Raw genomic sequence first — 14,493 nt, forward strand, 5'->3', positions numbered from 1 at the left:
CCCGTCCCTGCACCACCTCCTGCACCCTCTGCACCCAGCGCTGCAGCCGAGCCGCCGCAGAGCTCGGTGCCAGAGGGAGGTGACGTGGTCCATCATGCAGGAACCCCCCTGCCATGGGGCATTGCCGACCCCACAGCGGAGCCCAGGGGAAGGGGACATGGCCATCGCTGGGTGGCCAAGGGGACACTGGGCCAGGGCCCCGGGGTGCCTCATGCCCATGGGTGCAGGGGGTCCGGGGGGATCGGGTGCCCCCAGGGAGCGGGAGGCAGATGGGGGGCAGCTGCCAGCCCTTCCCAGCCCCGTCACGGCCGCTGCACTCTCGGAGGAAGCCGCTCTGCTTTTTCACCCGGCACTGGTTAAAAATACCACTCCCGATTTTAATACAGCGGCGGCGGGTGCTATTTCAGGCCGGGAGCAGGAAGCGAAACCCCGCGTGGGTCCTGGCCCCGCTCGCCTCCTGCCTCCGAGCTGCCCCCCGAAGCGAACCGGGCGCCTGGGCGGCTGTGCCAGCGCGGTGCCCCAAGCTGCCAGGGGCCGCGGGGGCTATTTGAAGCCCAGCAGCCGGGCGCCTTCCTTCACCTTCTGGGCCTTCCAGCGGAGCAGGCGGATGGCGCGGAGGCTGAGCCGCAGCACCGCGTCGTATTTGAACACCAGCTTGTAGAAAGCATCGGTCATGAGGGCACCACTGGGGTCAGCGTGCTTCAGCGCGGCCATCGGCGTGTACGCCGCGTTGGTCTGGTGCCGGAAGGGCGGCCGGGCTGCCTCGATCACCCGCAGTGTGTGCTGCACGTGGGGATGGTACTGTCCCTTTCCTCTCCCTGTCCCCTCCTCATCCCCATCCCGTCTCCATCCCCATCCCCATCCCATTCCCTTCCCATCCCCAGCTCCATCCCACCCCCTCGCATCCTTAACCCCATCCCATCCCATCCTACCCCCATGCCCACCCTCTTCCCAGCCTCATTCCCATTCCATTCCCATCTGTGTTCCCATTCCCATCCCATCCCCATCCCCATTCCCATCCCATCCCCATCCCCATTCCCATTCCCTTCCCATCCCATCCCATCCCCATCCCCATCCCCATCTCCATCTCCATCTCCATCTCATTCCCATTCCCATTCCCATTCCCACTCCCACTCCCACTCCCATTCCATTCCATTCCATTCCATTCCATTCCATTCCATTCCATTCCATTCCATTCCCTCCCCTCCCCTCCCCTCCCATCCCCGTTGGATGGAGTTATTGGGGCAGGACCCCTGCCCTGGTACCGGCTGGGGGTCGTTGCTCCTCGTTAGGGCTAATTGAGGCTTCTCTAGAAGCCCAGCCCAGCCAGGGGCTGCCAGGTGGGGGGGTGGGATGAGGGCAGCCCCCAGCCCAGCAGGCCTGCCTGCCTGCCTGCCTGCCTGCCTGCCTGCCTGCCTGCCTGCCTGCCTGCCTGCCTGCCTGCCTGCCTGCCTGCCTGCCTGCCTGCCCGCCCGCCTGCCCGCCCGCCCGCCCCCCACCTCCGCAATGTCCTCGGGGGTCTGGCCCAGGCTGGCGAAGACGTCCTTGGAGTTCCTCAGGTAGAGGTTGGTGAAGATGTCGGCTGTCTCAGGGTCTGTCTGCGAGTAGTCGGCGCGTTCGGCTTCCTCGTACAACTTTGCCTCGAACTCCGTCATCACCGGCCCTGGCTCCACCAGGCTGATCCTGCCCAGGGATGGGGCGCTGGGGACCCTGGCGCCCTCCAAGCCCCCCCCCCCCCTGCCCCGGGGGGCCGCACTGGCTGCCAGCCCCTGGCACTCACGCCACATTGAAGCGCAGCGCCTGGACCACCAGGCTCTCGCAGAAACCCTCCACCGCGAACTTGGAGGCTGCGTAGACGTCGTTGAAAACGATGCCTGGAGAGGCAGGGGGGTCCCAGTCAGGGCGGGGGGGGGGGGCTGGTCCCGCCAGGGCACCCTGTCCCCCCCTACCCTGCAGGCCCATGATGCTGCTGATGACAACGATGTGGCCCCCACGGCGCCGCTTCATGTCGGGCAGCACCTCCTTGACCAGGCGGACGAGGCCGAAGAAGTTGGTGTCCATGAGGCTCTGCATGGCCGCCAGGCTCTGGCACTCCAGGGGACCCGCCATGCCCACCCCGGCGTTGCTGACTGCGGACACGGGGCATCAGCGGGGCATCCCCTGTGCAGGGGGGGGTGCCGTGCCCCGTGCTCAGAGGGTCCCCGGTGCACAGAGGGTCCCTGGTGCATGGTGGGTGTCCAGCATGGGATGCCCTGGGTGTGGAGGGTCCCTGGTACACGGGGTGTCCCCAGTGCACAGAGGGTTCCTGGTGCAGGATGTCCCGGGCGTGGAGGGTCCCCGGTGCATGGGGTGTCCCCGGTGCATGGGGTGTCCCCAGCATGGAGGGTCCCCAGCATGGGACATGCTTGGCATAGACAGTCCCCACTGCACGGGGTGCCCTGGTGCACAAAGGGTCCCTGATGCAGGGTGCCCCCGGTGCACGGGGTGTCCCCAGCAGGGAGGGTCCCCAGCACGGGGCTCCCTGGCACAGGGCACCATGGGGATGCGGTGGGAGGGGGCTCCCGGGGCTCACCCAGGACGTCAACGTGGCGCCCAGGGATGCTGTCGAGGCAGGTGCGGATGGAGCCCTCGTCGCAGACGTCCAGCTGCTTGATCTCCAGCGTCCGGCCCAGCGCCGGCCCCGCCGCCGCCGCCAGCGCCCCACTCCTGCCCACGTTCCTCATGGTGGCGATGACTGGGGGCAGAGGCGGCTCAGCTCCGCGCAGGGTCTCCCCCAGGAACAGGGGGTCCCCCCACCCTGCTCACCTCGGAAGCGGCGCTGCTTGTCCCGTGCCAGCCGGACGGCCAGCGCCAGCCCGATGCCGGAGGAGCAGCCGGTGATCAGCACCGTCTTGGGAGCCATGGTGCAGCCGCGGCCCCACTCCCCGGCCCCTCGCCTTTTATAGCAGCTGGCCTGGCCCTGGCCCCCCCAAATCCGGGCCCTTAATCCCTCCCGCTAATCCCGCTAGGATTTGCCAGCGGCCGTGTGGCTGAGCTGCACGTGGTGCCCAGGGTGCACAGAGAGGCCTTTGTGCAGGACCCGGGGCACCGCGGGGACACGGTGATGCTGCCAGCCATGTGCCCGCCGGCAGCGGGGGGCTGCGAGGACGGACCCCCCCCCAGTGCCCCAGCTTTTCCTTTAGAGAGGTGAGGCGGGAGCTCTGAAAAAATAACCTTTATTCTCACTGGTATAAAACACGTCACAGTTCGACTGGCCTCACGGGGACATGGGGGACGCGGTGGTGGGTGCCCCCCCAACCTCCCCAGGACCCCGCTCCTGGTGCTGGGGACCCCCAACCCGCCTGGCCCGGGGGTGAGGAGTGCCGGGGACCCTCGGGGACCCTCGGGGCCGGTGCTGCGGAAGGGGGAGAAAGTGCTTGAGTGTTAGGGGGCCCGGCAGCGCCGGCACCCCGGGACCCCGTGGGCAGAGCCGGCACCCGCGGCGCAGGGCGGGCGGCTGGCGGTGGAGGAGCCGTCCTCAACCTGGTGCTTGCTGCGCCGAGCTGGCCCCAATCCTGCCGCCCCATGCAGGGCTGTGCCAACCCGTGCCGGCAGTGCCAGGCTGTGCCAAACCATGCCATGCTGGTGGTGCTGGGTTGCGCCAAGCCGTGCCATTGGTACCAGGCTGTGCCAAGCCTTGCCGGTGGTGCTGGGCTGTACCAAGCCGTGCCATGCTGGTGGTGCCAGGCTGTGCCAAGCCCCGCCGTGCCGGCCATGCCACACAGTACCGGTGGTGCCAGGCTCAGAGGGCCACGCAGGTGCAGTAGTGCCGCAGCTTGCAGGGCAGGATGCCGCGGTTGATCTGGTGAAACTCCACGAGCTGGATGAGGTCGGCGAAACGGGTCTGCCCGTCGTCCATGGTGAAGTAGAGGCGTCCTTCCTCTTCGCTCTGCCGGGGGGGGGTGGGTCAGGCCCTCGCACCCCCGGCCCCCCCAGCCCCCTGCCCCGCCGCCGCCGGCACTCACCGGCAGGATGAGATAGTGTTTGACTCTCTGCAGGTGGCACAGGGACAGGACGAAGCCCTTGGGGTTGCGCTGGCTCTCCCGCACCAGGAAGACGCTGCGAGCACCGGGGGGTGTCACCGCCAGCCCCGGGCCCCCTCTGCTGCCCCTGTGTCACCCCCGGGGTCCCAGGTACCCCCCCCCCCAAGCCCTGGGGTCCTGTACCCCCAGGAGCCCTGTATCCCCCTGGGAGCCCCAAGGTCCTGTTCCCCCACCCAGAAACCCCAAGCTCCCGTACCCCCGGGGGCTGCAGATCCCCTGCAAACCCCGGGGGGTCCCAACCCCCCTGGGATCCCATGCCCCCCCGACCAAGTCTCCCCCCATCTCCCAGGGGTCCTGCCTCACCCCATGAACCGCAGGGCCCTATAACCCCTGGGGTCACGTACCCACCAGGGTGCCCATGACCCCCCCATGCGCCGCAGGGACCTCGACCCCCTGGGGTCCCCGTACCCGTCCACCAAGCCCTGACGGCCGATGAGCTGCTGGGTGTCCTCCCGGGAGATGCGCCCGTGGAACCAGGGCTGGGTGCGGTGGATGGCTGCAGGGGAGACGGGCGTCAGGCTTGGGGGGAACCTCCCACCCAGGGCAGGGACGCCCCCTTGGCACAACCCGGCTCTGCCGGATGGGACCCCGCGGCTCGGCGCTGCTCACCGGCGCTGAGCGGGGAGCTCTGGCAGGCTGCCGGCAGGCTGTACCGGTGCGTCGTCTTCTTCTGGCCGCGCAAAGCAAGGAGCGGGTGTTAGCGTGGGCTCGGGGGGACCCCCCTCGCACCCCTGCGCCCCAACTCACCCTCCAGGCCTGCGCCTCCTCCAGGGCCACCGTCAGCACCTCGCTGGGGTTCTCGATCACCCGGCCTGTGCATCCCGAGAAATCCATGGCCACCAGCGCATTGTCCGAGACGCTTCGCTGCGGGGGATGGTGAGAGCGGGGCGGTGATGGGGGGGGGGGGTGACCGGGGGCTCCCCGTGGGACAGGGCCTGCGGGGGGGGCAGCACTCACCAGGGGCGTGGGGCCGATCCAGGGGGGCTGGCTCAGCCACGCCTGTGCTTGCTGGTAGTTGCGGTAGAGCTGCATGCCGTACTGGGGGGAACAACCCTGTGAGCTGGGGGGTCCCGTGGGGCCCCTGTCCCGCAGCGGGGTGGGAGAGCACCCGCCTGGTGTGGGGATGGGGACCTCCCCATCCTCCTGGCTTGGGGACTGGGACGTCTACATCTACCCCGCATGGGGATGGGGACACCCATCCTGCACCTCTTCTGGCACAGGGATGGGGACATCCCTCTGGCACCCCTCGACACAGGGATGTGAGCATCCTCTGGCATCCCCCCAGCATCCCCCCAGCACAGGGACCGGTAACACCGCGGCGGGGCCAGGGCCCACCTTGAAGAGGCGGAAAGCCGCCATCCAGCAGCTCCGGCTCTGCTCGTCCTCGCTGCAGAGCAGCTTCAGGCCCTTCACGCCGCTTCGCACTTTGTAGGGCTGCAGGGAGAGGCCAGAGCCGTCACAGGGCAGCCCTGGCTGGTTCTCAGGGAGCAGAGACCCCTTGGCAGGGGAAGGCACGCAGAAGGGATGGCCCCCTCCAGCCAGGCAGGGACATCCCCACCTTGATGCAGAAGCCGAACTCGGTGGGTGTCCCGTAGTGCTTCTTGCCCTGCGTCACGTAGTAGATGTTGGACTCGGTGAGGTCGGCGAAGTACTGGAGATGCCGGGGGTCCTGGGGAAGGGGGGGGAGCGTCAGGGTTGGCCCCACCGCACCCCCCAGCCGTGCCCCCCGCCACCCCCTCACCTTGGAGGTGCCCTTGGTGGAGTAGTAGAGCCCTGAGCGGCGCAGGGAGAAGTAGAAACGCTTCCAGACCTTGCGCCCCGTCTCCCGCAGCTGCAGGAAACCCTGGACCTCGGGGCAGCTCCCGGAGTTGAGGAAGTTCTGGGGGGAGACGAAGGCTGAGGGACACGGCAGGGTCCCCACAGCATGGTGGGGTCCCTGTGGCACAGCAGGGTCCCCATAGCACAGCAAGGTCCCCATGGCATGGCAGGGCCCCCATGGCACATTGGGGTCCCCGTGGCATGGGGGGGTCCCCATGGCACGGCCGGGCATGGTGGCCCTGTACCTGGATGAGCTCGGAGTGTGCCATGCTCTTATTTGCTTCCAGGCAGCTGGACACCATCACCTCGGGGAAGAGGGACTGCTGGGGGGACAGGGGGGTCAGGGGAGACCCGCAGGGTGCTCAGGGTCCCCATGGGGTGTACGGGTCCCTGTGGGGCATCCAGGTCCCCATGAGACACGCGGGTCCCCGCGGGCTTTGCTCCGGCGCCCACGTACCGCGTTGCTCTTGAAGAGCTCGTACTTGGCGAAGTTCTTGCGGAAGACGAAGCGGCTGTCGGCGCCCGGGGGCCAGGAGCTCTGCACCTCCACCACCGACTCGTGGTCCTCCAGGCACCGCTCTGTGGGGGGATGGAGTTCAGCAGGGTGGCTGGGGGGGGCCCAGCACCACGCCGTGCCGCGCCGTGCCGCGCCGTGCCGGCAGCTCACCCAGGGCCAGGTGCTGGTGCAGCTCAACCAGGGCCCAGCTGTGGTCCTGCAGCGCCCGCGTCCTCCGCACCAGCGTCTCGCAGAGCTGCCGCGCCGTGGTCCCTGCCGACGCCTCCAGCGAGCGGCACGCGCCATCCTCGCCGAACACCTTCACCACCTGCCGGCGCGTGCCAAGGCGGGCGTCAGGGCCCGCGGCGGGAGGGGACCCCGCGTCCCCGGGGGCCCAGCCCCCCTCCCCTGCCCCCTGCCCCCCGACTCACGTGGGAAGCGCCTTCGCGGGGGGGTCCCTGCCCCAGGGCCGGGCTGCTGAGGATGGGCGAGTTGGAGGGGCTGCAGAGCTCGGGGAAGGGGTTGGGGATGCTGGGCAGCGACGAGGCACGCGGCTCCTCCTTCGGCAGCTGCCGGCTGCGGGCAGAGAGGGGCTGAGCTCCCTCGGACCCCCCAACACGGGGTCCTGTGCCCCCATCCCCACGCCTGTGCCCCCCCTCAACCCTCTGGATGCCCCCCAACCTCTGCGGGAGAGCCTCGGCACCCAGGCCCCCCACCCACCTGCTGCCGTGGATGAAGAGGGGCTGGGAGCGCTTGACCTCGGGCGGCCCCTCGCCCCCGTCCCACTCGCCAGGGACCCCCTCCTGCTCCGCACCGCCTGGCCCGGGGGGATCCCGGAGGCTGCTCTGCTGAGCCCCCCCGTCCATGGCATTATCTGGGGGGGAGAGAGCGGGTCCTGCACCGCACGAGGCTCCGGGTCCTCGGCCCCTGGGCAGTGGGGCCGGGGGTCCGTGGCCACGTGTGGGCAGCCCCCACGGGACGCCGCGACGGGCTCCACGTGGGCCACACGCCGCCAGCCACCGCCGCTGCGCCGGTGCGGGCAGCCAGTGCCATGGCACTGCCAGGGGCTGCCCACCCTTGGCACCCGCTCCTGTGGTGTTTTGCCGGCGCCCAGACAAGCAGTGAGTCAGCGCGTGGTGGCGTGAGTCAGCACCGCCCCGCCTGCCCCCGGACCCCGCACCCCGCGGGGGTCCGGCCAAGCCCCAGGCGGCTGCCAATGGTCGGGGTGTCCCCGTCCCTCCAGCCCCATCCCAATGCAGGAGCTGGGGCACAGGAGCATGAGCCCAGTGGTGAGCACAGCCCCCTACGAGACAACTGCGAATCCCCCAGCGCCTCCACACCCCACACGGGACCCTCTCCAGTGCCCCCATATCACCACTGAGAGCCGAGTGGCACTGGGAGACATCGAGCTGGGCTGGGACCGGCAGAGCTGAGTTGGGCTGAGCCGAATTGAGCCAAAGTGAGCAGGGCTGAGCCAGGCTGAGCTTTGCTGGGCTGAGCTTCGCCAGGCTGAGCCATGCCGGGCTGAACCGTACTGGACTTAGATGTGCCAGGCTGAGCTTTGCCAGGCTGAGCTGTGCCAGGCCGAGCTGTGCCAGGCTGAGCTGTGCGCGGCTGAGCCGTGCTGGGCTGAACTCTGGTGGGCCGAGCACGGCGCCGGCGGGAGCAGGAAGCGGAGCGTGGCGGTGGCCCAGCCCAGACACCTCCTCCAGTCTGGCCAAACCAGTTCTGGCGGCCGCTCCCAGCTCCACCTCACCACGCTGGCATCCAGGCCGGGGCGGCCACGCCGGCAGGCCGGGGGCGAGGGAGCCGGCGCCCGCGCCCGCTGTGGGAACTGCCCCGAGCCTGCCCGCTGGCACGGCCCCCCATGCTGCGGCGTCACCCCTCGCCCCCGCCCGGTTGCCGGTACCCGGTGCCAGCGCCCACACAGTGCCGCAGCACTCGGGGGGGGCGCGTCGACACCGGCCAGCGCTCCGGTTTCAGCCCCAAAACGATTTGCAACGGGGCTGTCGGATGTGCACGGCCCTGGGCCAGCCCTGCCACAGCACAGCTTGGCATGGCACGGCACGGCACAGCTCGGCACAGCCTACCCCGCCGCCGGTCGCCTGGGCCAGGCAGGGGCAGGCACAGCCCGGCCATGGTGGTGCAGGGCCGTCCGGCACGTGGCACACGTAACACACGCGCGGCGCCCACAGCCGCGCTGGCGGCACTCGGTGGCTGCGGGCACGAGCGCGCCGGGCTCTGCCATTCCCGGGATGCCGCACAGGGCCCAGTTAATCATCCACCCGCTGCCCGTCCCCGTCCCCCGCCTCCTGGCCAGCTCGGGGTCCAAGTCCATGGCTGGGCAGGACCGATGCCATCATGCAGCTGCCACCACCATCCCCATCCCATCCCTGTCCCTGCCACATCCCCCTCCCTGTCCCAGCCGTCCCACCGGTATGGACCCTCTGCTCCCTCCCTGCTCCCCTGCCCTGGCTGTGCCGGAGGGGCTGGGCTGGGGTCTCCCTGCCTGGCCAGGCCCCGGGGTGAGCCCGGGGACACCGGGGACAGCCAGGGGTCATGCGGGGTGATGCTGCCCACGGTGGGACACTGTGCAGGGCCACCCCAAGCCATGCAGGGGACAGCAGAGGGGCTGACGGGGGATGTGGCAGATGGGGACCCCACAGGACCCTGGGACAGTGGCACAGCCCTGCCACCAACCTGCCATCCCATCACCGTGGCCTCAGGTCACCCCAATGCCAGCACTGTCCTGGTGGCCGTGACAGGGCTCTGACGGGGTGATGGTGATTGTGGGGGGGACACAGGGTGTCCCTGGGGTCTGGGACAAACAGGGGGACTGGGGCCTTGGGGCTGTGGGGAAAGGGGACCAGAGCCACCAGGGCTTTGGGGCAGGGGACTGGAGGGCATCAGAACTATAGGACTGGGCACCAGGGCCACCAGGGTAATGGACCAGGGGGACCAGGGCCACTGGGTTTAGGGGACAGGGTCCCAGGGCCACCAACACTAAGGGATGGGGTCCCAGGGCCACCAAGTTTAAGGGACAGTTCCCAGGGCCACCAACACTAAGGGATGGGATCCCAGGGCCAGCAGGACTGTGGGCCAGGGGGACTGGGGGGTGTTGAGGCTATGGGATGTGGTCCCAGGACCACCAGGGCTACAGGGCAGGGGGATCAGGGCCACCAGGGCTATGGGATGGGGTCCCAGGGCCACCAGAGCTAAGGGACAGAGTCCCAGGGCCACCAGGGCTATGGGATGGGATTCCAGGGCCACCAGAGCTGTACAGCAGGGTTCCTAGGGCCACCAAGGCTAAGGGATGGGGTCTCACGGCCAGCAGGGCTATAGGGCAGAGTCCCAGGGCCACCAGGATTACAGGATAGGGTCCCAGGGCCACTGCGGCTATAGGATGGGATCCCAGGACCACCAGGATTAGGTGATAGGGTCCCAGGGCCACCAGGACTATAGGATGGGGTCCCAGGGCCAGCAGGGCTATAGGGCAGGGTCTCAGGGCCACCAGGGATAAGGGGTGGGGTCTCAGGGCCACCAGGACTATAGGATGGGGTCCCAGGGCCAGCAGGGCTATAGGGCAGGGTCCCAGGGCCACCAGGATTAGGGGACAGGGTCCCAGGGCCACCAGGGCAAAGGGACGGGGTCCCAGGGCCACCAGGGCTATAGGATGGGGTCCCAGGGCCCCCAGCTGTGGGCAGGGGTCCCAGTGGGTGCCGAGGCAGTGGGACAGGGCTCCCTGGGCCACGGGGGCTGCAGGGCGGGGGGTGCGGAGGCTGCGGGGTGGCAGCGGCAGCCAGGCCGTGCCGGGGCGGCAGAAGAGGAGGAAGAGCCGGGAGGAAGGTGGGAGGGAAGGGGCGGGGGCGCAGCGGGGGGCCGGGGTCATGCCGATGGGCTAGGGCCAACATCCTGGGATGGCCAGTGGCCCCACAGCGCGAGGGGCCCCCACCCTGGCCCCACTCCTACCTGCAGGCGCCCGCCGCGTCCCGCCACCCTCCCGCCGGACCGGGGATTCCTGTTCTCCCCGGCTTTATCTACCTGCGCCAGCTCCCGCCCCCGCCTGACATCATGCCGCCCCGGGCCGGCCGCCCAGCACCCGGCCCCCCCATGCCACCCAAGGGTGCCCCCCGCTCCCCTGGCCCCGGGATGGGGCATCCAGCCTGGCCCCGTGCCAGCTCCGGGGGTCCAAGGCCCCCAAAACTGCATCCCACGACCCTGCGATGGTGACGGGGAGTTTCCCACAATGCACTGGGGTGACCCCAGGAGCGGCCAAGCTGGGGGGCAGAGCCGGGGGGCACCCAGGGCCCCGTGGCTGTCCTGGGGGTGCGGGTCTGGCCCAGCCCAGCCCGGCCCCCCCGGGGGTCCCCAGGCTGTGGGGTTTGGGCTGGGGCTCCCCTGGGACCCCACACGTGGGGGGCTGGAAGGGCCTCATGGGGTGGGGGGTCCCACGGGGTCAGCCCAGGGACTGGGGCAGGTGGGGACCCCATGGGGTGCGGGGGGGTCCAGGGCAGGGTCCCGTGCAGGTGCCAGGGTCCCCTGGGGTTTGGAGGGTTGTGGGGACCTCGGGGGGGCCCTGTGGGATGGGGGGGCAGTGGGGGTCCCTTAGGGGATCTGTGGGGGCCCCATGGGGACAGAGGGTGGGGTCCCTTGAGGGTCCCCATGGGTGCTATGGAAGGGTGTCTCCATGGGGGCTGTGGGTGTCCTCATGGGGCTATGGGGGACCCCCCAGTGTCCCCCCAGGTGCTGGGAGAGTCTCCCCGGCGCAGTGGGAGCCCCGTGGGGCCTGTGGGTGACCCCGTGGGGTCTGTGGGTGACCCCATAAGGGGTGTGGGTGTCCCTGCAGGGGGGGGTGGGTGTCTCTGCAGGGGGTGGGTGTCTCCATGGGGTGCTTGGGGTCCCATGGGGCCGCAGAGTCCCCAGGGATGTCCCCAGAGGGGGTTCAGGGGGTCCCCGTGGGGGATGCTGGGGGTCTCATGGGCTCCATGGGGGTCCCATGGGTCCGTGGGTGATGCCTTGGGGTCTGAGCCTATAGGGCTCCCACGGGGGGGTTGTGGGGGGCCAGTGGGGGTCCCACGGGGGACAGTGGGAGTGCTATGGGTCTGGGGGGGTCCCCATGGGACTACAGAGCTCCCGCGGGGGCCGTTGCGGTCCCCCGGGGCTCGGTGCGGGTCCCCCCGGGGCTCGGTGCGGTCCCCACGAGGCTCGGTGCGGGTCCCCGTGGGCTCGGTGCGGGTCCCCGTGGGCTCTGTGGGCACCCGGCGGGCGGGGGCGGCCCCGCCGCTGCGCGCTCCTCCCACCAGCAGGTGGCGCGACGCGGCCGGCCCGGAGCAGACGAGAGGAGTGGTGCGGCGCGGCCGGAAGCGCCGCGTCACGTGACGGCACCCGGAAGCGGCGGGCGGGCAGTGGGACCGGCGGCGATGAGCGGCGGGGCTGAGGCGGCGGCGGCGGCGGCCGGGGCTGATACCGAGGCTGAGCGGCGGGTCCGCATCGTGGTGGAGTACTGGTGAGCGCCGCGCCGGGCCCGGGATCCTTCCCGCGGTGCGGTTCCGCCGCCAGCGGAAGGGCGCGGAGGGGCCCGGGGGCGAAGAACTGGGGGGAGCGAGGGGCCTTCAGCGGTGTGAGGGACCCGGAGGGGGCAGGGGGGTGGGAGGGTGCTGGGGAGGAGGATACTGGCGTGCTGGGGGCAGCAACTGGGGGGACTGGGACGGGGCATGCGGGGTGCTGAGGGGGCTTTCAGCAGCGTGCGGGGTGAGGGGGGGCTGGGGGGCTGAGGAGGGGGACGGGGCGCTGGGGAGCTCTGCAGGGGTGGGGGGGAGTTGGGGTGCAGAGGAGCAAGGGGGTCACAGGATAGCGGGATAGGGGGGCTGAGGGGCGTAGGGAGCTGGGGGGCTTATGGGGATGAGCAAAGGGGGCTTTGGGGACGGGGGTTTGTGGGTGGGGGGCTGTTGTGGAGCATGCGGGGCCTGGAGATATGGGCGGTAGCAGGGGAGGTGGATGCTGGGGGGCTCCTTGGTTTGGGGCGGGGTTGGACAGGCAGTGTCTGAGTGCTGTCGGGGGCTCCCCGTGCCAAGGCCCCCGCTCTCACCCACTTCTCCCTGCACCCAGCGAGCCCTGCGGCTTTGAGCCCACGTACCAGGAGCTGGCGAGCGCCGTGAAGGAGGAGTACCCCGACATCGAGATTGAGTCCAGGCTGGGGGGCACAGGTAAGGGCCCGCGACAGCCCTGCTGCGGCTGGCGCCGTGCGGGGGTCACCGCTGGGGTGCACTGTGGTTGGGGCGACCCCGGCCTGTCCCCGCTGCGGTGCTGGGTGTCAGCCCTGTCTTTGGGGAGAGGAGGGGGGCTGAGCTGGCGTAAACCTTGCCGTGAGGCTGGGGTGGCTGCGTTTCACTTGCCTGAGCACAGGGGCTGCCCCTCACCGAGGTCTCGGGGGGTGCAGAGACCCTGGAGCCTGGGGGTCTGCCAGGAGCGGGGCAGGAGCCCCCCGAGCTCTCCGGGGGTGCACTGTGTGCTCCACCAGCCCGCTCCTGCTGCCGGAGGTACGGCCTGGGGGTGCCGCCGTGGCGTTTCTGCCTCCCAGACGCTTGTGCCGGGGGTTGGTGTGGCAGGAACGGCTGCAGGACAGGCATGGGGGTCAGCAGCACCGTGCGGGGCAGGAGCACAGCTTACGGCTCGGCCCTGTGTGCTTTAAGGTGCCTTCGAGATTGAGATCAACGGGCAGCTGGTCTTTTCCAAGCTGGAGAACGGAGGCTTTCCCTACGAGAAGGATGTAAGTACCCGGCCCCGCAGGGTCCTTGCATCAGCCAGGCTGGTGGCTGCGGGCAGGTTTGTTTTTGCAATGAGCTCCCCTGTGACCGGTTTTTCCCTCGATGTCCCCATTTCATCACCCACCAGCTCTGCCCGAGCTCCGGTAACGCCTCACGATCCCATTGGGCGTTGTTCCCCTTCCTGCCACCCTGCCGGGACCTGCTCCAGGTCCTGCTGCGGTACGGTGCGAGCCTGAGCCGCTGCTCCTGTGGGGAGAGTGGGGACAGTTCCTGGAGCTCCTGCCTCGGCGTGGCCATGATGTGAGCCCACGGCGCTGCCTGACCTCCACACGTTGTGTCCAAGTGCTCCCGATCCCCGCCCCAAGCGTTCCTTCCCCCACCAGACCTCACGGCGAGGCCGGCCCGGAGCCTGACCCCCTCCCTTCTGTCTCCTCAGCTGATCGAAGCCATTCGCAGAGCAAGGAATGGGGAACCGCTGGAGAAAATCACCAACAGCCGCCCCCCCTGCGTCATCCTGTAGCCCCGCACCCAGCTGGGATCTCCCAGCACCCGGCAACCAGCTCCCGGCCCCCTCGGTGTCGCCCCGCTTTGCTCCTCACCGCCTTCGTTAGCTTCCTGCACGCCTGGGGACCAGGGACGTCGGGGGAATGCGTAAGGAGCCTCCCGGGGAACTGGGGGTGAGAGCTGGGATGGGCAGAGCTGTGGTACTGGTGTCACTGGGCTGACCGTGCTGGAGGGGCCGTTCTGGCCCGTCCCTTCGGGTCGCGTCCCCGCCGTGCCTGACCCACTGCGGGGCGTAGCTGCGGCGTGGGGTGGCTCCCCTGCCTGCCTTTGCCTTCCCCTTCCTCGCCTCCCCCCACACCCAGCAGTGCGGGGGGGGTCTCCCCTCCCTCAGCCCCTGGGGATTTGGGGGCCCCCCACAAACACTCTGCCCAGCCCTCGGGGGAGCCAGGCCGGGCGTTGGAGGGGATTTTGCAGCTCCAGACCTCCCCAACAGGTTAATGCAGAGGAAAAGCCACTCGCCGTAAACTTGAGCGTGATTCGTTAATGATTAAAGTTTCTCCTGTCACTGTTTAAACCAGTGCGAGGGCAGCGGGGACTGGCATGGGAACCCCGGCTCGGCTCCGTCCCCACGGCCAAGAGGTTTATTTAATGGCCACGAGCTTCCCCCACCTCCTCGTTCTCAGGCTCTTGGCTCTCGCTTTCCGCCCGTAATGACTCTGCCCTTCACCACGGGGCGGCTGAGCCGGCGGAGGGGCCCCCTATTTATTCTATACTGTGTATAAACCCAACGGCCCGGTGCTGAATAAAGGACAGGGAAGAACGCGGC

General features: G+C 69.7%; 3 protein-coding genes across 10 annotated transcripts; 1 reads left to right on the forward strand and 2 right to left on the reverse strand.

Annotated features, from left to right (window-relative positions):
• Positions 1 to 511: 511 nt before the first annotated feature.
• LOC104012532 (retinol dehydrogenase 8-like) lies at positions 512 to 3,137 on the reverse strand. The gene is made up of 6 exons (XM_087769822.1): positions 2,806 to 3,137; positions 2,573 to 2,734; positions 1,950 to 2,129; positions 1,781 to 1,874; positions 1,500 to 1,683; positions 512 to 783 (listed from the first exon to the last, which is right to left on the reverse strand). The coding sequence occupies exons 1-6, from the start codon at positions 2,900 to 2,902 to the stop codon at positions 544 to 546; spliced, it is 957 nt and encodes a 318-aa protein (XP_087625948.1). The 5' UTR covers positions 2,903 to 3,137; the 3' UTR covers positions 512 to 543.
• Positions 3,138 to 3,229: 92 nt separating this feature from the next.
• GRB7 (growth factor receptor bound protein 7) lies at positions 3,230 to 10,387 on the reverse strand. 6 transcript variants are annotated; one of them, XM_087769821.1, is made up of 15 exons: positions 10,366 to 10,387; positions 7,117 to 7,270; positions 6,828 to 6,972; positions 6,568 to 6,724; positions 6,358 to 6,479; positions 6,146 to 6,220; positions 5,824 to 5,961; positions 5,641 to 5,751; positions 5,418 to 5,516; positions 5,040 to 5,120; positions 4,830 to 4,946; positions 4,692 to 4,752; positions 4,491 to 4,578; positions 4,005 to 4,098; positions 3,635 to 3,928 (listed from the first exon to the last, which is right to left on the reverse strand). In XM_087769821.1, the coding sequence occupies exons 2-15, from the start codon at positions 7,260 to 7,262 to the stop codon at positions 3,782 to 3,784; spliced, it is 1,581 nt and encodes a 526-aa protein (XP_087625947.1). In that variant the 5' UTR covers positions 7,263 to 7,270; positions 10,366 to 10,387; the 3' UTR covers positions 3,635 to 3,781. The 6 variants fall into 6 exon arrangements, with proteins under 6 accessions (XP_087625944.1, XP_087625942.1, XP_087625941.1 ...); XM_087769820.1 differs by having other exon boundaries at positions 6,146 to 6,223; XM_087769818.1 differs by lacking the exon at positions 4,005 to 4,098 and having other exon boundaries at positions 3,230 to 3,928; positions 4,692 to 4,749; positions 6,146 to 6,223.
• Positions 10,388 to 11,759: 1,372 nt separating this feature from the next.
• MIEN1 (migration and invasion enhancer 1) lies at positions 11,760 to 14,491 on the forward strand. Of its 3 annotated transcripts, XM_087769824.1 has the most exons (5): positions 11,760 to 11,902; positions 12,505 to 12,602; positions 13,089 to 13,165; positions 13,291 to 13,463; positions 13,600 to 14,491. In XM_087769824.1, the coding sequence occupies exons 1-5, from the start codon at positions 11,817 to 11,819 to the stop codon at positions 13,601 to 13,603; spliced, it is 438 nt and encodes a 145-aa protein (XP_087625950.1). In that variant the 5' UTR covers positions 11,760 to 11,816; the 3' UTR covers positions 13,604 to 14,491. The 3 variants fall into 3 exon arrangements, with proteins under 3 accessions (XP_087625950.1, XP_087625951.1, XP_087625949.1); XM_087769825.1 differs by lacking the exon at positions 13,291 to 13,463; XM_087769823.1 differs by lacking the exons at positions 13,089 to 13,165; positions 13,291 to 13,463 and having other exon boundaries at positions 13,600 to 13,814; positions 14,161 to 14,491.
• Positions 14,492 to 14,493: the final 2 nt, after the last annotated feature.

This window comes from Nipponia nippon, unplaced genomic scaffold (assembly GCF_047370975.1).
Source record: "Nipponia nippon isolate SJK-2023a ecotype South Korea unplaced genomic scaffold, ASM4737097v1 scaffold_32, whole genome shotgun sequence".
Lineage (NCBI taxonomy): Eukaryota > Metazoa > Chordata > Aves > Pelecaniformes > Threskiornithidae > Nipponia > Nipponia nippon.

What these genes read in the sequence shown, in the direction of transcription:
- LOC104012532 (XM_087769822.1), bottom strand. Translation starts at nt 2,902, where the DNA reads ATGGCTCCCAAGACGGTGCTGATCACCGGCTGCTCCTCCGGCATCGGG. An exon ending in CAAGCAGCGCCGCTTCCGAG is followed by an intron (nt 2,735 to 2,805) that starts GTGAGCAGGGTG and finishes CTCTGCCCCCAG; the next exon opens with TCATCGCCACCATGAGGAAC. An exon ending in GCGCTGCGCTTCAATGTGGC is followed by an intron (nt 1,684 to 1,780) that starts GTGAGTGCCAGG and finishes ATCCCTGGGCAG; the next exon opens with GATCAGCCTGGTGGAGCCAG.
- GRB7 (XM_087769815.1), bottom strand. Translation starts at nt 7,262, where the DNA reads ATGGACGGGGGGGCTCAGCAGAGCAGCCTCCGGGATCCCCCCGGGCCA. An exon ending in CGGCTTTCCGCCTCTTCAAG is followed by an intron (nt 5,121 to 5,417) that starts GTGGGCCCTGGC and finishes TGTTCCCCCCAG; the next exon opens with TACGGCATGCAGCTCTACCG. An exon ending in CGTCAGGGCTTGGTGGACGG is followed by an intron (nt 3,929 to 4,490) that starts GTACGGGGACCC and finishes CCCCCCCGGCAG; the next exon opens with AGCGAAGAGGAAGGACGCCT.
- MIEN1 (XM_087769823.1), top strand. Translation starts at nt 11,817, where the DNA reads ATGAGCGGCGGGGCTGAGGCGGCGGCGGCGGCGGCCGGGGCTGATACC. An exon ending in GTCCAGGCTGGGGGGCACAG is followed by an intron (nt 12,603 to 13,599) that starts GTAAGGGCCCGC and finishes CTGTCTCCTCAG; the next exon opens with CTGATCGAAGCCATTCGCAG. An exon ending in CAGGGACGTCGGGGGAATGC is followed by an intron (nt 13,815 to 14,160) that starts GTAAGGAGCCTC and finishes CCTCCCCAACAG; the next exon opens with GTTAATGCAGAGGAAAAGCC.